Here is a 23,592-nt window from a genome sequence, read left to right as displayed (position 1 = left end):
CAAGATTTACTTGGCGCTCTATAGTGGCATTGCCCAATAGAAATATAATGTGAGCACCATACTGAATTTTAAAGTATTTTTCAGGTATATTTAATTAGTAGAGTTAGTTTTAGAAATATTGGTGAATTTTACTTAACCAAATATGTCTAGAATTTTTGAAAATCATGTTATGCATGTAACAATAGATTTTTTACGTTCTTTTAACATACTAAGTCTTTAAAATCCAGTGCATATTTTTTATTTACAGTACAAGGCAGTTTGGAGTGACCACTCTTCACATACATGGTCAGAATGGGATGTTACCATGTTATGTGAATTAACTCTGTAATAACATCTGTTATAGTTTGTTATTTTATCCTTATTTGTCATCTAAAATAAGAGGCAGATACCTGGTCAGCAAACTTTCAGAAATGGTGTGCAAGATTCTGAAGTGGTGATGTTTGTATAGTTACGCAGACATTCGTGACCACTTGACTATGTTTGAGAAAATTGGAGTCAAAAAGTTGGTAACTGTGAGCTCCTAGCGCTTAGGGATTTTTGTTTGGGCACACAGATTTCTTGAAGGCGTGTGTGTTGAGGGTTCCTAAGATACTCTCATGCTTGATAATTTGCTAAAAGGGCACAGAAATCAGAGAAAAGCTGTTAAACTCATGATTATGTTTTATTACAGTGAAAAGATACAGATTAAAATCAGCAAAGGGGAAAGGGTATATAGGGTGGGGTCCAGAGAAACCAGGTGCGAGTTTTCAGTTATCCTCTCCTAATGGAGTTGCGTGACAGTGCTCCATTCCTCCAGTTGTCCTGTATGACAACATGGCAAAGTGGTGCCAACCAGGGAGGCTTACCTGAATCTTGGTGTCCAGAGGTTCTTTTAGGGGTCAATTACATAGGCATGGAAGGACCTACATGACTGTCGTTAGTTACTTAGTCTCCAGTTTCCCTTATTCCTCCTCCCCCCTGAGCTCGAGCTGATACGGTGTGGCCCAAGGCCCCAGGCATACAAAGATAGGGATTTACCATAATTCACATTGTTAATATAAATCATCTGGTGTGGCCCAACATTTTAGGTATACGAAGAAATTTATCAGGCAGGATATTGCAAGGGGTCAGAGGTTATCTCCTAGGAGCTTGTCTTAGGTGATTCCTTTCTTTGGAATGTGCAGAGTTTAACCCCCCAAGCTTGCAGAGTTACCCCTTTACTGCACAGGACGATTCTGGAGCTTTACAAAGGAGGGTGTCTCTAGTATAAATTCTTGGAGAAACAAAAGGGTAGATGAAGATTGGCGATAGCTCAATTCATCTTAAATGTCTAATATGTTTTAAGCAAATGGCATGGATTATTGACTGTCAGGATAGAGCTATATAAAGGCTGACTTTGAGAAGTAAAGAATCTTGCACTTAGGACATCCATATAGTTACAGGTTTCTTAGGTGGAATCAACTCTTAAAGTTTACTGACTGCCTCCTATAAATTCACCTTGTTTGCTAAAGTATATATTATCTCCTCTAATCCACATCTGAACGTCCATTTCTGCCTGTGATGGGAGGAACTTGTATCAGACTAAGGCTCCCTATCAGACTAGGGAAAAATACAGTTTGAAGGCATCGTAGAGCTTCTGAGTCAGTCAAGACTTCAGGAGTAAAGATTCAGAAGAGAAGAGAAATAGACGCATTCTGTGCTGGGTTTCCTCTTGAGATATTTTCTAACTCTTAAGCTCTTTTGGATAATAGGATAAAAGTTGAGCAGTGTATGAGAGGTGAGCAAAAAGCAACTGAGGGAGTTGAGTGGAGCTTTCAATAGTTTTGTTGTTGTTTTAGTCCTAGGTTTGCAGTTTGAATCTTTTGAAAGGCCACACCATAGGAGTGGGAACAAACAGAAGTAGGCCAGACTTCACAATATCTGAAACTCAGTCTCAAGCCAGCTCTGTTCCTGATTGGACTGAGGTGATCTCTTACTCTGACTGCTTGTTAGAAAAAAATTAAATCCTTTCTGGAAAAAGATAATAACATCATCCAGAGCTTCTCCTTTTTTTCTTACATATTTTCATACAGTCATTCACGTACAATGTGTAGTATTCAGTAAAAAAATTACTATGCATTCAACAGGACCAACAGAGAAAAACCAGGAGTAGAAACAGGTTATGCAGGTTATTCATAGGTTGTGTAATTCTGGAGTTATAGACAAGAACTTTAAAATACTACAACCTAGTCATGAAAATAGATGGCAAGGTGAAGAATTTCAGTAGAGAACTTGAATCTATAGAAAGGGATCAAATAGGAATTCTAGGATTGAAAATACAGTAACTAAAATTTAGAACCCGGTAGATTGGTTTAACTGCAGTTTAGACACAGCTGAAAAGAGGTCAGCTGGAAGGTTAGTTAGTAGAAAATATTCAGCAACATTGATTTGTCTTTGAGTATGTAAAACAGAGTTGGTAAAACATAATATTATCACTTATAAATCTATATTCAGTACCCTACCCCGAGCCTTTGAGCAAACAAAAATTATTCATTATAAATATCTTATGTAGAGTTCACTTGTTCAGCACACTCAGCTACTTGGAATAGAGCCCTAGGATGAGAAAATAAGCAAAATACTTACAGATTCAAAATAGATATCCAGAGCTGGATGGTAAAACAGGTATTTTAGCATAGCGGAGTTAGAAGAAGCTCTTAGTTGAGGTAATGGTTACAGTACGCTTGGTAATCTGGTAAACTAGCTCACCACAATTAAGACTGTAAATTAGAAAAGAAGTTACAGGTAAAATAATTGAGGAATTGGTTTTGGCAGCAAATACCTTGTTTGATCATATCCAAGACTCCACTATGAATTATACCATTAGTGTATGTACTACTCGGAAAAAAGAAAGCTGTCAATTATAATTGACATCCCATTACAGTAAGTCCCCTACATACAAACCTTCAGTTGCGAACTTTCAAAGATGCGAATATGTGTTCCATCAACATCAGGCGTGAGTGAAACTGCAGCTTGCCCTCCATCTCCTATTGCAGACGATCCTTCAGCTCTGCCAGTTCCCACCACCTCTCCCTCCTCCAGTCAGTAACTCTTCTTGCCTGTTCACTTGATGCCAGCCCCTTTGTGCCAACTGTTGTACTGTACTACTGTACTTTTCAAGGTACTGTACTGTAAGATTAAAAATGTTTTCTTTATTTTTTGTTTGTTTTTATGTACTATTTGTGTGAAAAGTATTATAAACCTATTACAGTACAGTACTATATAGCTGCGTGTGTTAGTTGAGTACCTAGGCTAATAACTTTGTTGGACTTAGGAACAAATTGGACTTACGAACACGCTCTTGGAATGGAACTCATTCGTATGTAGGGGACTTAACTGTAATTGTGATACATCCTGATTTCAGAGATGTTAAAATGTGGGGGAAAAGGTAAATGGTAATCTTAGTTTTAAATCTCAGTTCTATCAATAATTGTTTGTTTGCCTTCTGTCAGGGAACTTCTTTGAGCCTGTTTGCTTATTTGTGAAAATGGGATAGTATAGTATGCTCTTTAGAATTAGGAAGACTAAATGAATTCAGAGACATGAAAGTGTCTAGTATGGAGTAGGCATTTGAAACCTGTTAATTTGACTTCCATTTTTTCCTTCTAAGATTTGGCATTGTTATAATAATAGGAGGAGACTCCTGACAGCTGACCAGGGTGGGGGAAGAACAAACCCCCAATATATTGGCTAAATAAGAAGTTAAAAAAGAAAATTTCTGTTGGAGCTGTTTAATAAATTGTCAAGCATCATTCTTTATTCTCTCCCTACCCCACCTCTTTCACCTGTCTTATCCCCTCAGTTATATCTAAAGATATCACTGACTGGTTCCAATATGATGATTGATATTTATAATAATGGAACCTACACATCAAAATAATGATATATTTTCACTAAATTGGTTTTTACAGAGCTCATTTTAGGAAGATTTGTAATCCTTCTAAGTTTAGTTGTGATGCTTAAAATCTCAGTCTTTAGTTTTGTAGAATTCTTGCTCTTCTGATGATGCTATATGAATATGGCATTAATTCAAGTGAGTGGATCTTTTTAAGGAAGGGTTGGATTTTGTGATGTTTGATGGACGGGAGAATTCCTCATTTTATTCTTATTTTGAAGATTCCCAGTAAATTGAGAACAACATTTTTCTGGAGCTGTAAGATATTCGTAGCTTTAATCTTATGTTCATTCTGTTCTCTTCTTTCAGGATTTTTCAAGTCACATTCAGTTGATAGGATGAAAAAATTTAAGAGAAGGCTATCCCTCACGCTTCGAGGAAGCCAGACTATTGATGAATCGTTGTCTGAATTGGCTGAACAAATGACTATTGAAGAAAACAGCAGCAAAGATAATGGTAAATATTTAGGGGGTAGGGAAGGGGAGGAGAGAATTGAATTACATGATAAATCAAATGTGAATTTACTTTCCTGATTAGTCCCTAGTAGGTTCCTTCTGTTTATTTCTCTGCCTCCTTCCCTAGTTCAATAACTTTTGCTTGCTTACTGGAATGTTCCATTCTTACTCGAACAGTGTTACTATAGCTGGTCTCTAACCCTGATGAATTCTCTATCCTGTTTATCTTTCCATTTTTCTTTAGTTCTTAAATAAGAATACTTTGTATAATATTATCCTAGTTGTTAAGTAGCTATTTTTCAATTAACATTTAAATATTTTTGTTATTCTTATAACCAAAGTTAGTACAGCTTAAAAGTGCATAGTAAGTTTGTGAAATTCCTGGGAATTCCCTGGTGGTCCAGTGGTTAAGACTCTGTGCTTTCACTGCCGAGGGCCTGGGTTCGATCACTGGTCAAGGAATTAAGGTCCCACAAGCCATGTGGCGTGGCCAAAAAAAAAAAGTTTGTGAAATTCCTGTTTGAAATTTCATCATAGTTTTATAACAGTATATATGCATATATTGACTATCCACATAGACGACAAGGTTTATCATATGAGTGAATCATACTATTTTCTTATTTTATATTGACCAAAGAATCTATCCATAGTATTGAGAGCACTTATAGTAGATAGGCATATAATGTTTCACAAGTTTGACAGTTCTTTTTACAGTGTAAAGTAGTTAGTACACAGATATTGACATAAAATAAAAAGTTTGTTAAATTGAATGGATTAAAATGCAAAATCCTGATGAAATCTATAGAACAAGGCTACATATTCAAAACTGAAATAGCCCTAGAGATGTCATAGTAATAACCAGGAAGGAGCTTACAGGAATGGCTGCCAGTGTGTCGTAATGTGCAGATTCTCTTCCTTGCCTCTGCCTGAAGTTCTTCTGTTAGAGGTTTATGGCAGTTGGTGAAAACATGAATACCCTCACCCCCTCTGGATGAAATGTAACTGTCCTTGTGAGAGAGGGAAAGGTATAATGGAAAGTGCTCTGGACTTTAAATTAAAAGTCATGGATTGGGACTTCCCTGGTCCCAATTCCCTGGTGGTGCAGTGGTTAAGAATCCGCCTGCCAATGCAGGGGACATGGATTCGAGCCCTGGTCTGGGAAGATCCCACATGCCGCGGAGCAACTATGCCCATGTGCCACAACTACTGAGCCTGTGCTGTAGAGCCCGTGAGCCACAACTACTGAGCCCGCGTACCGCAATGAAGAGCAGACCCCGCTCACCGCAGCTAGAGAAAGCCCGTGTGCAGCAACGAAGACCCAACGTAGCCAAAAATAAAATAAATAAGTAAATGTATTCTTAAAAAAAGTCATGGATTGGAATTTGGGACACACTTACACACTTATTAGTTACATGACTCTGGGTAAGTAATTTATCCTACCCAAGCTTCAGTTTATCTCTTCCTCAGAAGGGTCATTATTTTACTCAAGGTTATCTGGCTCATAATATAGGAGGGGAAACATAGATGAGTTTGGTAGAAAATTTAAAATAATAATTTGGATAGAATTTACTTTAGGAGGGAAATATTTTACATTTGGATCAAATCTCAAAGCTGATATTATAACGTCTTACTTTTATTCCTCTTGCCAGGAGAAAAATCCTTAATTCTCTCTCAGATCCCCTTTGATTTCTTGTTATTAATTAAACCCTGTGTATTCATTCTTATGATCCACAAGTCTTGCTAGCTATTTGCCAGTGATATTCAGGAGCAAAGTAAGCACAGAATACATCTTGATGGATGCTTTCTGGGAACACATTCTGGATGGGAATTTGACTGCAAGACAAACCTCTTTAAAAAAAAAAAAAAAGAGCGTGAGTCAAAGAAAATGTACATACTTTTTGAAGAGCTAATTAATATTTTAGATTCATAGCATATTTCCTGGAATATTTTAGTATTCATTGTCTTAAAACATGCTTAATTTATAATGAATGGTGAAACATTGAAAATATTTTTTTCAAGTAGAACATACTTTAAAATTTACTTTTATTCTAATAGTAACATTAACAATTAGTAAGGAAGAGAAAATAGAAACTACTGAGTTTCCTCTTTAAGTTTTTTGAATTACTTGAAATAATACTTGAAGATGTCATAATAGACATTGATTCCTCTTGGGTTGCAGAGAGTGCTGGTAGCATAGGCTATCTCTGAGTTATATCTGCTATTACTTATTTCCTATGTATAACAACAGCACATGGGACAGCTTTCACAAAGATTCTTTACCTTTTTGGTTATCTTTCAGTACCTGATAGCTGGTTCCAACATTTTCTTTCTTTATGGAGTTTATCTTAAAGGTAAAAAGCTCCTAAGATTGGTAACACACACAGTCTGTGTCTGAATATGGTTTAATGAATGAGAAGAGGTAGACTATACTTTTTAAAAGATCTTCTCACATACGCTATAACCAGTTTGTAAAGCAAGTGATATTTGTCTAACAACTATATAGTGGCAGTGCTGGCTTGAGGAGGAAGAATATAGTTATAACTTTCTTAAGTAAACTAAACCAATTTTTGATCTCCTGTCTTTTGTTCAGTCACTTGTATGAGCAGAATCCTCTTACTCTTGCATTATATATAGGCAGGTGTCTCTCATGCATATTCTAGGACAAATCAAATGAGAAAGTACACATAAATGGGGATAATACTATAAAAATCTTGGAAAAATTATAAAGCATATGATACAGTTGGTGTATCAAAATGTACATACACTGTCACTCATACATGTTCTACCTCCATCCAAAGAGAATTTGAGCTATTATCTCTATTTTGATAATTATGAGTCATACTGTGAAGGCTTTAACTCAGTTATAACTGTATAATATAATTATAGTTCGCATTAGAGTACCTTTCTAGATAAGCTAGTGTGTTTACAGATTGATCGGTGGATTGAACCCAGGGAAAGAGGAATCTTGAATTTATATTTAGTGTGTTAAAATTAGGTTGAAAGTTTGCAAACTTTGTTGATTTAAGCATACTGGCCTTAACTCAATACAGCTTTTCCTAATTATAAAATGAAATTTTTGCACTAAAATTTACAAACTGAAGTATAAGAAACATTTTTTTCTAAAGTACTTTCAAGGAAAGAGAATTCTGAGCACATCAGATTTTTTTTTTTTTAGTAATTGAGAAGGCACTGAATATTTCATTTAAAAAAAAACTGTCAAACATTAATTCATCTCAGTTCCTCAGAAGTTAAAAATAGAATTACCATATAACCCAGTAGTTCCATTCCTAGGAATATATCCAAATAATTGAAACAAGTATTCAAACAGAATCTTGTACATGAATGTTTATATTTATAGCAGCACTATTTACAGTAGCCAAAAGGTGGAAACAACTCAAATGTCCATCAACAGATGAATGTATAAACAAAATGTGACATATTCTGGGAATGGAATATTATTCAACCATTAAATGGAGTGGAGTGCTGATACATACTACAATATGGATGAATCTTGAAAACTGAAAGAAGCTAGACCCCAAAGGTCACATATTCTATGATTCCGTTTATATGAAATATCCAGAATAGGTAAATCCAGAGACAAAAAGCAGCTAAGTGGTTGCCAGGGACTCAGGAGACGGGGGAATGCGGAGTGATGCGTAGTAGATACAGGGTCTCCTTTGGTAGTGATGAAAATATTTTGGAACTAAATAGAAGTGATGGTTGTACAACATTGTACATCTACCAAATAAAATGATTAATTTTATGTTAGTGAATTTCATCTCAGTAAAAACAGTTCATCTGAAAAATACCTTTTTCTCATAAATTCTTGATTTGCTTGCTAAAAGTCTTATTATGATTTTAGACATACAGAAAGATATATTTCATGATTTTGTCTTTAAGTAGTTAGCCTTACTCTGTAATGAGAAGTGTATTGAAATTATTGATTTGATGAGGAGGACAGGTGACAATTTAATTATGATGAAGAGAATAGATCACAATTATATTTATAGAAAGGCAAAAGTAGTGTTTTATTATACGTAAACTATTTGAGGCTTCCAAATGCAGCAATAACAAGAACAAAAAAAAAAAACCCCAAAAGGCAAAGATTGAAATGGTTCAGTTTTCCAGATATTCAGTGTCTTGTCCTTACTCTTCAGTCTGTGCACTGAGACAGTTTATCGTGTTGTTCAGAATTAACAAGACTAGTTTTATGGATATTGTGAGACCTTGTCTTATTTCCAGGTTTCTCCCTTTCTCCTGGTAATCTGATACATCGGGGTCCTCAACCCCCGGGCCGCACAGCAGGAGGTGAGCGGCGGGCAAGTGAGCAAAGCTTCATCTGCTGCTCCCCGTCGCTCCCCATCGCTCCCCATGGCTCGCATTACCGCCTGAACCATCCCCCACCCCCACCCCACCCGACCCCCGTCTGTGGAAAAATTGTCTTCCACGGAACCGGTCTCTGATGCCAAGAAGGTTGGGGACCGCTACACTACATGGTAGCAGTGACAGTTTTTGACAATAGTGGATGACATAGGGCGTTCTAAGTAGTGCTAACTCCTCCAAATAGCACAAGGTCTGTGAGAGGATGAGGCTGAAAGTACAGACTTCATTGGATGTATGTAGGGTCTGGAATAGGATCGGGTTAATAAGAGAGCTTACAAGAGCAGGATTAGGAACCAGGGAGTGAGTTAAGGCTACGAGGTGTTGGCTAAGAAATTCGTTCTCCTGATCATAGTAGTTCACATAATCAGAATATCCAAATAAATAAGATGTTAAATAAATTTCTTAGTGGAATCTTGCCATGTTATGATATTAAAAAATCATTGGAAATCCTTACTTGGAACTAATTACTTTATAGAATAGGGAAGATCTAGTTGCAGGTTTTCATATAGATTTCCATTACTTTTTAAAATATATTGTGGTAAAATATATATAACCTGTAATTTACTATTTTAACCATTTTGAAGCATACAGTTTTAGTGTTATTACATACATTCATATTGTTGTGCAGCCACCACCACTAACCATATCTAGAAATTTTTCATCAGCCCAGACTGAAACACTGTACGCATTAAACAGTAATTCCAGACTTCCCTGGTGGCGCAGTGGTTGAGAATCCACCTGCCAATGCAGGGGACACAGGCTCGAGCTCTCGTCCGGGAAGATCCCACATGCTGCAGAGCAACTAAGCCCGTGTGCCACAACTACTGAGCCTGCGTGCCACAACTACTGAGCCTGCGTTCTAGAGCCCGTGAGCCACAACTACTGAAGCCTGTGTGCCTAGAGCCTGTGCTCTGCAACAAGAGAAGCCACCGCCATGAGAAGCCCTTGCACCGCAACCAAGAGTAGCCCCCGCTCGCCACAACTAGAGAAAGCCTGCGTGCAGCAACAAAGACCCAATGCAGCCAAAAATTAATTAATTAATTAATTAAAAAAGAAAACAGAAAGATCAATAGTCTGTAATAACCTATATGGGAAAAGAATCTGAAAAACAATGGATACATGTATATGTTTAATTGAATCACTGTGCTGTACACCTAAAACTAACACAACATTGTAAATCAACTATACTCCAATATAAAATAAAAATTAAAAAAAAAACAAAACAGTAATTCCCCATTCTCCTCTCCCCTCAGGACCTGGTAACCACTATTCTCCTTTGTCTATTTGTCCTCTTGTGTCTGACTTATTTCATTTAGTATAATGCCTTAAAGGTTTCCACTTCTTTTTAAAATACAGAGTATTATTATCTTACTGAACCATCCAGTTAATTGCTGTCATAATCTTGAAATGTGTGAATATTTGACCTCATCTAGTCCTATGACTTCAGCTACTATGTAATGCTGACTACACCGAAATTTGTCTCTCTAGTCAGGATTTTTTTCTGGATCTTTAGATTCATATCGAAATGCTTACTTGGCTTCTCCACATAGATGTCTAATAAGAACCTTAAATTTAATACATATGACCAAATCACAGATCTTGATTTCCTTCCCCCCCACATCAGCTTCTACTCCAACTTCCCTCACTTAACCTAAACCACTTAAAAGCTAGAAATCCAGGAATTATCCTTGATTATTTTCTCTTTTACTCTTTCTTCCCTCCTCTACCATTGTAGTTTCCTATATATTTACTACATAAATAACTTTCAAAAACTCACTGTTAATGATAATCATTTGCATACTTGATACATGATTCCAATTGTCCTTTCACATATTGTATTTCATATATTTTTAACAGTCGCTCTATTGGAGATTTAAAATTTTTCTTTGGATAAATATTTTTAATGTAGGTTATCACTAAAAGCTGTGGTGGGGTGCGGAGAGTATGTATGAAAGTAATTTTGCAGCCATGTCTGCTGGCCTTCTGGTTCTGCCTTTGTGTAATATATCCTAAATCTGCCTGCTTCTCTTCATCTTAGTCCAGGCCACCATTATTTGTTGCTTCGAGTACTATACCATAGTCTCCTCCTCCTGTTTCCCTTCTGTTGTTTTCCTATCATCTGTTCTCCAGCAGCAACCAGAGTGATGTTTAAAATTTTTTTTAATTTTTTAATAATTAATAGATTCAGAGGAAGTTGCAAAGGTAGTACAGAGAGGTTACTTGTAACTTCTCTCAGTAACCCCCCCCCCCCCACCTTTTGGTTACACCTTCTGTGACTATAGAACATTGTCAAACGCAGGAAATTATCATTGGAATAAAACGTGAATATAGTTCTATGTCATTTTATCACATGTGTGGATTCATGTAACCACCAGTCAGGATAAAGAGCTACTCAGTTGCCACAAAGAGAACCCCTCGCATGCTACCCCTTTGTAAGTCGTCCCTGCCTCCTTACCTCCCACTATCCCTGACCCCTCAGAGTGATATTTTTAAAACATGAATCAGATCATATTACCTCCTGCTTCAGAGCTACCATAACTGCTTCCAATCTCAGAGTGAAATTTAGACTTCTGTGGTGACATATAAATCTGCTTCTCTCTCTGATCTTACTTAATAACACTGTTCCCCCCACAATTATTACTATAGCTACACTTGCTTTCTTTCTGTTTCTCTGATGCAGTGGTTCTCAAAGTGTGACCCCTGGACGAGTAACATCAGCATCACCTGGGAATTTGTTAGAGATGCAAATTTTTGGATTCCATGCCTGACTTACTGAATCAGGAGGTCTGGGGGTGGGACCCAGAAATCTTGTGTTTTAACAAGTCTTTGAAGGTGATGCTGAAACATGCTGAAGTTTGAGGACCATTTGCTCTAATAAGTCAAACTCTTTGCCACATGCTGACTTCTGCAGTAGCTTTTCCCTTTGTCTGGAACATCTTCTGACCCACCACTCACCCATCTTCCTATGACTGGCTCTTTTTTTTTTTTTAATTTTTATTTATTTATTTATTTATGGCTGTGTTGGGTCTTCGTTTCTGTGCGAGGGCCTTCTCCAGCTGTGGCAAGCGGAGGCCACTCTTCATCGCGGTGCGCGGGCCTCTCACCATCGCGGCCTCCCCCCCTGCGGAGCACAGGCTCCAGACGCGCAGGCTCAGCAGTTGTGGCTCACGGGCCCAGCTGCTCCGCGGCATGTGGGATCCTCCCAGACCAGGGCTCGAACCCGTGTCCCCCGCATTGGCAGGCAGACTCTCAACCACTGCGCCACCAGGGAAGCCCTATGACTGGCTCTTTCTTGCATTTATACTTCTTTTGCAAATACCTCTACAGAGAGAACTTTTTTCAATATTCCAGTGTAAAATAACCACTCATTTTATTTTCTACTACATCTCTCTATTTTAATCTTTTGCATATTACCTGTCATTATCTGATATTTTTCTTATTTATTAGTTATCTTTTTTCCCCTTCAATAGATTTTATAGTTTCAAAGAGTAGTACCTTGTTTGTTTTGTTTACCTCTTCATGCCCAGGGCCTGGAAGAGTGCTTGTCAAATGGTAAACACACAATAAATATCCCCTGAATAATTGAATTTATTTATGATCTCTGTTTTTTGTTTTGTTTTGTTTTTTTGCAATATTCCCCAGTACTTTAAAGCTATGTTTCCCAGGATAACTTCAGAGAGCAACTAAAACAAATGTCTCTAGGCAGAATATTTATATATTATGATTCCAGATATGAAATATTATAACCTAGAAAGAGAAGATGTTTCTTATAGTTCTAGCCTGTATCCCTGAGTGTTTGTAACTAGTTTATATGTTTATGACAGATACCCTCTCCCCATTCATTATTAAATCATTGTTTGTTTTGCTAGGCTTAGGTTAAGATCCCCAAATCTTTGATCAGCTAGCTACTGCCAGGGAATGTACAGGCATGGGACATGGACTGATGTTCTGCATTACTAGTTATGCATTTCCCCTACCTCCAGTCTGGTGTTCTACCCAGAGTAGATGACCTAGGCGTTGTGTGATCCTTGAGGGCCCTTTTGCCCCATCCTCCATCTCTCTCCTCCTTTTAGGCAGCCATTATTAGTCGAGGCGCAAGCCCAGTGGCCTTCTTGGCTCATTTTTCATAAGCCCGTGCCGTGGTCTTTCTTGTTCTGTGGATCTGAACCACCCGGTCCTGCCAGTTGTTCTCTGTGTCTGATAAACCTTTACATGTAGAGGAATCTCCTCATCAGGAAATAATCCTTACTCCTGATTATTAGCTACAAAAGAAGAGCCAGCTGCATGTTAGAGGAGAAGATACTCAGAGAAGCCCACTTCCTTTTAAAATTCCTGACTACTACCAGTAAAAACGTAATTCTAATACAAAGACTGATTGTGTGTCACAGAAGACTTCATGTCCTTAACAGTTATCAAAGCTCTTCTTTGGAGGTGGAAAGGCGTCATGAGATTCCCTATAAACATAAAACAGGATTTCCCCCATTTAGAATTAAATAATTTTTAAGTATTTTTGTAATGTTTCCGCATGGTTATAGGCCTATGATTTTTTTAAAAAACTCTTTATAGTAAAAAATTCCAAATTTGGGGTAATAAATTTCAGAACTTCTATATTGATCTGTACTTAAGTACTTCTGTTTTATTTACTAACTTGACATACTTTTTTGAATGTCTAGCGAGTAGGGATATAAGTTACTTCAGGCCAGGACCGTGTCTTTTATATTCTATAGCATGCCTAATCATAAAACCTATATGAGGCAGTCAGTAAATGTAGAATTATGGAAACAGTCTTGAGATGTATTAAAATAAACAGATCAAAAATCTTTGGGCTATATTAGTAATTTTGTGATTGCTAACCAATTTCGACTATATTAAAAATCGGTAATTAAGTTACTAGATCAATTCCAAATAGTGAAGAATTTTCTGTGTTTTATCATAGAAATTATTTTAATTCTAGTACTTTATATACATAGCCAAAGAAATGAGGTTAAATGTAACGATCTCTATCATAATCTTTTGTTTTGTTTTCTCTCTTGCTTTCTCAATCCTTCTCGTGATCCTGGATGGAATGATTTTTGGATACTGTGAACCACAGAGCCTATCGTGAAGAATGGCAGACCTCCAACCTCTCACAGTATGCATTCCTTCCTCCACCAGTACACAGGGTCCTTCAAGAAGCCTCCACTGCGGAGACCACATAGCGTTATTGGAGGAAGCCTTGGCTCCTTCATGGCAATGCCCAGAAATGGAAGCAGATTAGGTAATTTGTTTTTTAAAAAATTTTCTGACTGTAGCTTATGTCCATAGCTAGGTTTTAGTTGTATGCAAGTCAGCCAGCCTTTATTATCTAGTTTTTTTTGTAAGGTAAAAATCAAGTTGAGAATAAGAGAGAGAGCAGAAAGATGGAAGGGTCTAGAGAGGCAGTAGTGCTGACGCTACAGAGGAGTAGTATTTGAAAATCTGTCCACCAGGAAGAAAACAAAGCCCTTAAGAGTTGGATGCAGGATTTCAAGATGAATAGCAGTTTGAGATGGTGCTTAATTTAGGGTCATACTTAGTAACTCCAGATTATCACCATTTGATAGCTTAGTGTAATAATTAGTATATATGATGATTACCTGAGTTGTTATTCTTACATCACTGTGTCATTTTAAATATCTAGGAAAAATATGTATCTGCAAGTTTCTGTTTATTTCTCTGGTCTTTTTTGATGGTTTCTTATTTATTTATCATGTTTTTAAAAAATAATTTTAAGTATAATTATTTTATAGTCTTATGGCATAATTATATTTACTGAAGTTCCTGAGGGTTTTATTCTGCTGCTTGCTTTATCTGCTTACTCTAGCCATAGTAGATTATTTTCTCATGTGTTTTGTTAATTCTCGGAGGATGAGCTCATTATCTACAGGGGGGTTTTGTCTGTGGCTTACACTGGTTCATGAGAGATGATGGTTAAAATTTTCAGAAATTTTGCAAGCTGATTGTTAAACATAGCCATTATTAAAATTTAAATTATATACACTTACAATTAAGTGAACTAAATTAAAAACAAAGGTAATGAATACTCAAAAGTCATTATTTCCTAATTATTTTACTACACTTTACTGTTGTCTATGCTTTGGGGGTTATTTATTTCTATTATATCTGGATAGTCAAAATACTGTGTCATGGTGTGCCCATTTCCCAACTGCATGTTCAGTGATGCCATGTGGGTAGCTTGAGGTTGGCCATGAACGGAGTATTTACCCCACAGAAATTGGAAAACACTTCAAATCAGGGCTTAATTTATTGTTCTCTTGATTGTCTAGACTAGGGGTTGGCAAATTTTTTTCTGTAAAGGGCCAGGCAGTAAAAATTTTTGAGGTTTTGTGGGCCATATATGGTCTGTTGCATAATCTTCTTTTTAAAATAATTCTTTAAAGATGCCAAAACCATTTTTAGCTCAGGGCCATACAAAAACAGGCCACATATGCTGATCCTTGGTCTAAACTTAAGAAAGTGATGTTGAAAATGTTAGTAATGCAGGTTAAATTTAAAAGTGTGTTGTCTGTCTGTAGCTGTTACGTTGTGAATTACACAAAAATTGAGCCATTTGAGAAGTAAATATTCTTCAGTTACTCAAAAACTGTTACCTGATTAAGAAAAGAAGTTGCTCATACCAGTGACAAATGAGTAAAGTCTTGACATAAGCCTCCATCATTTCACTTTTGTCTTGTTGACGGAAATGAAAATACGAACTGGTATTCATGTCGGAACTATACTTGCTCGGTAATGACCTGAGCTGTTTCTCGGTTGAGTCAGATGCTACTCAAGTATTTATTCATGGTCTGAGATTAATATGCTCCTTTGTAGTCCTCATGCAGAAGAGCAGATTTCTTTTTTTTTAACATCTTTATTGAAGTATAATTGCCTTACAATGGTGTGTTAGCTTCTGCTTTATAACAAAGTGAATCAGTTATACATATACAATATGTTCCCATTTCTCTTCCCTCTTGCATCTCCCTCCCTCCCACCCTCCCCATCCCACCGCTCTAGGTGGTCACAAAGCACCGAGCTGATCTCCCTGTGCTATGCGGCTGCTTCCCACTAGTTATCTGTTTTACATTTGGTAGTGTATATATGTCCATGACACTCTCTTACCCTGTCACATCTCACCCCACCCCCTCCCCATATCCTCAAGTCCATTCTCTAGTAGGTCTGTGTCTTTATTCCCGTCTTGCCACTAGGTTCTTCAGATTTCTTTTTTAAGTCTGCCTTTTACTGAAGATGTAGCTCTTTGAGAGTCTCGTGCCTTTCTAAAGGAGCTCTCATTTGTAAGTGGGACACCCGAGGCTTCATCTTTTATCTCAGTGTGGCTGCTAAATCCAAGCACATTCTTACCAAGATAAGAAGCCCATCCCAAGAAAGTGACAGAGTCAATTTTTGCCTAACAACTTTGGGCTTTCAGTTCTCTCTTTGTCTTTGCTTCCTAGGTATTAAACATATATTCATGCAAACTTAGCTATACATTTTAAAGTATATTTTTATTCAACATTTCCTTGAGGAAGGAAGATTTTTAAATTTTGCTGGAAGTGGAAGGCATGGTTAAATTATCTTTAACATTTTAAAAGTGTGGCAGAAAAGAATGGTTGGCCTCAGATGTATTAAATACCATTGGATTAGGAATCAGTCACCCAATAAATATACTGACTTTCACTGCCATGTTAATATTTTGTTCAGATGGGATAAAATTTCTCCAGAAATCTCTGTGTCATTGAAGTATATTCTTAAATTACATATTGGTTTATTAAAAACCATTATTACTATTTGCAGCTGCTTATCAGTGTGAATAAGAATTTTCTCAATAATGTGTTACCAAGGCAAAATACAGAAATTTATGAATTCTAAGACTGATTTGATGAGACCCTGGAGTTCAATTTTTTTGTTAATTTTAACAGTTCTTACATTTGTATAAGTAAATGTTAACTAAAAGCTCAAATTTATAATTATGAAATACTATATTTATTTTACATGTTGATATATCATATAACATTTCATTTGAAAGAAAAAGTCCAGTTGTTTAGTCCATTCTTGGATTCTTTTTAGTTAATATTTAATTCAGTAGAATATTTGTTGAGCCACCTACTAAGTATCATGAACTTTGTTCGGTTCTAGGAATAGAAAAGTGAATAAGCCAAATTCTTCCCCCAAGGATCTCATAACTTGGTATAAAATAACGTGAACCAAAAAAATGCTCTTCAGTGCAGTAGGTGTGCTAGGTGTGGCTACAGTAGTCATCTGTGTCTGAGAGTAGAAAAGACTTCACTGAGTGCTGATGACATATGTGCATAGTTTTGAAGAATGGGTTCACCGAATTGATAAAATGAAGAAAGGCAGCTCTTACAGATAAGAAAAAAAAAAAGCTTGTTAAAGCACTGCAGTGTGAAACAACATGATGCTTTTGGGAGAGTGAATAATTCTGTGGAGAGAACTGGTGGCAAGAGATGTGTTTGAGATCTAGCATTTGTTTCTGGTGGGCTGCTCTAGGTGAATTAGAGGATGATTGACCAATGCAAATTTATGAGCAGATACACAAGTATACAAGTTTGTTTTTAATATTCCCAAATAGAATTAATCTCCCTCCCCTCTACTCCCATTTATCTTTTATCCCTATTTAAAAAATATCATAATCCACCTTGTATTGTAGGTGAAATATGTTTTGGCCCCCAGTAGATTTTGTGGTACTTGTTTTGTAGTTATGATACAAAGTAGATACTCAGTGAATACTTTTTGAATTGTTGTTTTTTAACACGGGGGTGGGAAGCTGCATTAGTAGCTGTAAAACAGTTTTTAAAAAGAATATTCAAAGAACCAGTTCATTTGGCTATAGACCCAATAGCCCATTATTTCATGGAAAGAATACTAAACTAAATAAAAGACCAGGTTTCTATTTTAGCTCTGCCTTTAAGCTCTGTGACCTTTGAAAGTCATTTAACCTTTCAAGGTCTCAGTTTCCAGATCTGGAAAATAAAGAGAATTGACTAAGATAATCCTCAAGTGTTATTTTTGGTCTCTAACTTTAATATTCAACTCTTGGTAATAACTTGAGTGTTAGTTTTTTAAAATAACTTTTCATAATCTGAGAGCATAAAAGGATTTATACTACTGTTTTAGGACATTTGTTCTAAGTGTGCAGTTTTTATTAACTGCACACCTATGGTACCCAGAATGTAAAAGACTTCTTATGCTATGTTTTTTATGTGTTGGCTGTCTACATCTTACCTGTGGTGATAATAAATTAAGTGATATAGTAGAATTTAATACATCTCTTCTAAAATAAATAATGTTTCATTTTCTGATACAGATATTGTTCATGAAAATCTAAAAATGGGATCAGATGGTGAGAGTGACCAAGCTTCTGGGACATCATCTGATGAAGTCCAGTCACCTACGGGTGTTTGTCTTAGAAATCGTATACATAGACGGATCTCAATGGAGGTACCATTTAAAAAAATACAAATATGCCTGTGTTTGTGTGTATAAATATATATGTATAAATATGCATATATATATGTGTGTGTATATATATACATATATACATATATATATATGTATATATATATGTCAAACAGAATAAATGCCTATTTGAAAATGTTGATGAGGGCAGTGACACCTGTAAGAAAGTTGTTTCTTTGCATTAGCAAAAACTAGTCTGTGAATATTATTTTTTTCTAATTATCTACTATACCAAGGCACGTATACATTAATTATACTTAAACATTCTGCAAAATACTATGTAGGGTCTCTGTAAGGGATATGTGGATTTTCAAAAGTTTCAGAAATCCAGGATGATACATTAGGAAAGTCTTCTTTGTAGAAAATATTTTAATTATATTTTTGAGATTCATCGAGATACTACAAATTTTATAAATATTTTATTTCAGATTTCAAAAGGTATACATAAAATAAGCGCCAGATTTTTTTCCCTTGCTTTATATTATAAATATGGATATCACTTCCTTTATGGTTTATTATACCTACTGATCTCTGTAGCACATATAAGTTATTTCTCCATGTAAAAGGATGAAGAGCTCATTTCCTTTTCTTTGTCAATGTTATGTATAACCTTGAGGAGAGAAGTTGATTATGAATATTGTTATTTCCATATATATTGTAGATTAAAATAATTTTCTCCAAAAAATTGAACATGTTTTAAAATAAGAATATTGTTATTTTTTGAGTGCTGTTGAGTTAATGATGATTAGGGTTATTTATCCTATTGGTTGACTGTATTTTCAATGATCAAAGATTGCTTCTGAGTCAGTTACAGAAAACAATACCAGTTTCTAAATGGTAAAAATAGCATTTTCAACTACTGAAATCAACTTGATATCTCTTCATATCACTGTATAAATTATATCACAATAGTAATAAAAGGGCTTCGCTGGTGGCGCAGTGGTTCAGAATCTGCCTGCCAGTGCAGGGGACACGGGTTCGAGCCCTGGTCCGGGAAGATCCACATGCCACGGAGCAACTAAGCCCGTGCGCCACAACTACTGAGCCCGCATACCACAACTACTGAAGCCTGTGCACCTAGAGCCTGTGCTCCACAACAAGAGAAGCCACGGCAATGAGAAGCCCGTGCACCGCAACGAAGAGTAGCCCCCGCTTGCCGCAACTAGAGAAAGCCTGGGCGCAGCAACAGAGCCAACGCAGCCAAAAATAAATAAATAAAATAAATAAATTTATTTAAAAAAATAGTAATAAAAATAATATTTCTTATTTTTCTTCATCTATATGTGATTTTCTTTATCATATGTTTAAAATTTTTATTTAATATTAGGATCTATATCTGGACTTTCTCATTCTTCCATTGAGCTATATATTTTTTTTCCCCCAAAGAGACACATTCTTGGTTGTTTTTTTTATTGTATAATTTAGTATCTGGAAAGACTTCTTTCTTAACACCCACGCACCCCCACATATATACTTTTACTTATTTGAGAATGTTTCTGGATATTTTCTATTTATTCTTCTAGATAAATTGTAAGCATTTTGTTTCGTTCCAAGAATAATCTGACTGTGATTTGTTTAGGGTTATGTAAAACATAAAACTAATATGGGAGGATTATCATCATTTTATTTCTCTTATCATTTGAGAACATGATATAAATCTATACTTAAGCCATATATCTCAATAAATATGTATACAATTCTTATACATCTCAATTTTGTTTCATGGTTTGGTTACTATTTTGAACAGTTGGGATTTATTTTTAAAGGATTTATGTTTCTTGGTGTGATAATATAGGCAAGATCTCTTTTTATGTTTCTCCCAGTTCACATAGTACAGTGAAATAGAAATGCCTTTTACTTACTTCTTTCCATTGGCATAGCAATAATAAAATATTTCAACTGTCTCACTGTGTTGCATGCAAAATCATACAATATCCACTTGGTTATTTAAACCAATCGCATTTTGTGGTAGACTTTGCCTATTCTTACTATGGTATAATAATGTCAAAATTATTTCCTTGTTGAATTTATCAGTGAAGGGACTCAGAAATAACTGGGTTGTAGAATACCATTTCTGTTAAACTATATTGTATACTTTTGCTTACAGTAAATAAATACATTGGCATTCAGTATATTATGTATAATCAATGTGGGTAACTTTACAATTGCAATAAAACTTTATAGTTATTGGTCACTAAGAAATAATATATTAGGGCTTCCCTGGTGGTGCAGTGGTTGAGAGTCCGCCTGCCAATGCAGGGGACACAGGTTCGAGCCCTGGTCTGGGAAGATCCCACATGCCGCGGAGCAACTGGGCCCGTGAGCCACAACTACTGAGCCTGCACGTCTGGAGCCTATGCTCCGCAACAAGAGAGGCCGCGATAGTGAGAGGCCAACGCACCTTGATGAAGAGTGGCCCCCACTTGCCGCAACTAGAGAAAGTCCTTGCCCAGAAACGAAGACCCAACACAGCCAAAAAAAAAAAAAAAAGAAAGAATACATTAGAGCCCATGAATTCAAAAGTAAAATGCCCTTGTCTTTTCTGTTTGTGGTTACCTACAAATATCTTTTTTTCCTGCTTTTTTAAAGGATTTAAATAAGCGGTTATCACTGCCTGCGGATATCAGAATACCTGATGGATATCTTGAAAAGTTGCAGATAAACAGTCCACCATTTGATCAACCAATGAGCCGAAGGTCTCGGAGAGCTTCCTTAGTAAGTTTTTAAGTCTACTATACCTGCACCATCAGATCTGGTTGTTTGATTTTCTGGGTACAAACATTTTATATTAATTTTTATATTTAATTGTTTAATAGCTAAAGTATATTATGTTGCTTTCTGGATTTTGTCATTTTCCTTTCTTAAGAGTTTAAAGATATTATATTGGAATAGAATTTAAGGTATATTTTATTTTTTGGTAAATTTTACTGATACATGCTAGATGAACTGAATATGTACTAGATATGTAAGTATTTATTACTGTATACTAGATATACAGAAAAGTACATAAACCATAATTGATAGCTCCATGAATTTTTGTAAAGTTAACATACCTGTGTAACAAGTACCCAGATAAATGAAATTCCAAAAATCCCAGAAAACCTGTCCTGCCACTTCTTTGTTCACTTTCTACCCTCACTTCTTCAACTTTAGCCATTATCCCTGCCTTCTAATGCCAAAGATTAGTTTTACCTATATGTTTCCCACTGTTTTGATTATATTATGTTTATAGTGTTTTAATATCAGGAAAGACTTCTTTATTCTCATTTACATACACATTCTTATTTATTTTAAAAATGCATTTGATATTCTTTTTCTGATTATTCTTAAACTTTTGAACTTTATATAATTATGAATATACAAATTAAAATACATTTTATTCAAATATATAAAAATGTATTTATACAAGTTTATATATATAGTATACAATAAATATCCTATTATGTATGTATTATGTATGTACGCAGTGTGTATTCTTTTGTGATTGACTTCTTTTGTTCAGTGTTGTGCTTGTTTTTCATTTAGGTTATTGCATGTGGTTATGTAATTCATTTGTTCTTTTTGTTGCGTGGTATTCCATTGTGTGAGTATGCTATATTTTATCCACTCTTCTGTTGATGGACGTTTACATTTGAGTTATTTTTAGTTTTGGCTATGATCAAATATTGCTTCTATCACTATTCCTGTTCATGTGTTTCGGTTAACATATGTAAGCATTTCTGTTGGGTGCATATCTAGGAGTGGAATTGTTGGATCAGATTATATGCATATGTTCACCTCTTCTAGGTATTGTCAAAATAGTTTCCGAAGTGATTATACCATTTTACACTCCTGTCACCAGTATATGAGAGTTCTAGTTGCTCTCCATGCAGTTTTTTTTTTTATAAATTTATTTATTTATTCATTTTTAGCTACGTTGGGTCTTTGTTGCTGTGCACAGGCTTTCCCTAGTTGCGGCGAGTGGGGGCTACTCTTTGTTGCAGTGCACGGGCTTCTCATTGTGTTGGCTTCTCTTGTTGCAGAGCACGGGCTCTAGGCACGCGGGCCTCAGTAGTTGTGGCTGGAGGGCTCTTAGAGCACAGGCTCGGTGCACAGGCTTAGGCATGTGAGATCTTCCCGGACCAGGGATTGAACCCGTGTCCCCTGCATTGGCAGGCGGATTCTTAACCACTGCGCCGCCAGGGAAGCCCCTCTCCATTCGATTTTCTGATATTGTCTCTTCTTTTTTAAAAAAAATTGTTTTCAACTTTTCTGGTGAGTGTATAGTGCTATCTCGTGGTTTTATTTTTCATTTTCCTGATGCCTTAAGTTGAACACCTTTCCAATATTTATTGGCCATTTAGATATCCTCTTCTTTGAATTAGGTGTTCAAGTCTATTATCTCTTTACTCTTGGACTTTCTGCCTTTTTCTTACTGGTTTGTTAGGAATTCTTCATACATTTTGTATAAAGGACCTTTGTCAGTTACATGTCTTGCAAATATCTTCTCCCAACCTGTAGCAGTTGACCCAGCACTGCTTATTGAAAGGATAGCTTTCCCCATTGCAGTGTCACCTTTGACATAAATTGAGATGATTGTGTATGTGAGGATCTGTTTTCGATGACTTTAGTTCTATGGTAGAAGTATATATAAAGTGCTATGAGACAATTAAAGAGACAGCAAGTAAAATGTCTTTGCACATCACAGGCTTACAGAGGTGATAGTGCTTAAGCTGGCTCTAGAAGGATGGGTAGTTATTTGACATTCACCATTATACAACAAGGTTAAAGTGTAATACCAACTTGACTTTGGTATAGGTTTATGATCATCATAGTTTTGCATCACTGCTTAAGACATTTTTATTCAAATAACTTTGTCATTTGATTACCAGCTTGCAAGTATTCTTTGGTTATCAATTTTTATTAAAGATCGGTACTTAAGATAAGTTTTGGAGTTAGTAAATATTTCAGATTGGGACTAGAGGTATGGTTTAATCACCAAAGCTATCATCTAAGACCTGTCTTTTTCAGTGTACATGAAATTAAGGAAAACAGTGCCCTCTAATGAATGTTAAGTGACTGGAGTTTTTATTGTGTTGAGTGTTCCTATCTACCTCCCTTGCTTTTTGATCTGAAATGGCTTATAGATTTCAGATTAATCATGCCAGCTCTGTTTTGGTTTCTATTGATTCATCCTTCATTATTTATCTACCTTTACTAAAGCCATGGTTTCTTTGAAGTATATTAGAAAATTATTCTTCAATACCCTAGGTTTATATGTGAAGGGGAAGGATTAGGGAATGCATGGAAAGGAGATGGGAAAAGAAAAATATTCTTCACATTTGTTAGAGCTCATGTTTCCATGGATGATAT

General features: G+C 36.0%; 1 protein-coding gene across 4 annotated transcripts in view; it reads left to right on the top strand.

Moving 5' to 3' along the window:
• The window catches only part of CDK17 (cyclin dependent kinase 17), a 98,610-nt gene that overhangs the window by 48,572 nt on the left and 26,446 nt on the right, over positions 1-23,592 (top strand). For 2 of the 4 annotated variants that reach the window (XM_068560480.1, XM_068560481.1), the window contains exons 2-5: positions 4,220-4,366; positions 13,841-14,005; positions 18,089-18,222; positions 20,830-20,955. In XM_068560480.1, the coding sequence (XP_068416581.1) occupies positions 4,249-4,366; positions 13,841-14,005; positions 18,089-18,222; positions 20,830-20,955 (543 nt within the window). In that variant the 5' untranslated portion in view covers positions 4,220-4,248. Of the gene's footprint in view, positions 1-3,120; positions 3,137-4,219; positions 4,367-13,840; positions 14,006-18,088; positions 18,223-20,829; positions 20,956-23,592 lie in introns of those variants that run through there. The other 2 variants (XM_068560482.1, XM_068560483.1) reach the window with 2 other exon arrangements.

This window comes from Eschrichtius robustus, chromosome 13, assembly GCF_028021215.1.
Source record: "Eschrichtius robustus isolate mEscRob2 chromosome 13, mEscRob2.pri, whole genome shotgun sequence".
Taxonomy (NCBI): Eukaryota; Metazoa; Chordata; class Mammalia; order Artiodactyla; family Eschrichtiidae; genus Eschrichtius; species Eschrichtius robustus.
This window is presented reverse-complemented; position numbering and strand designations above follow the sequence as displayed.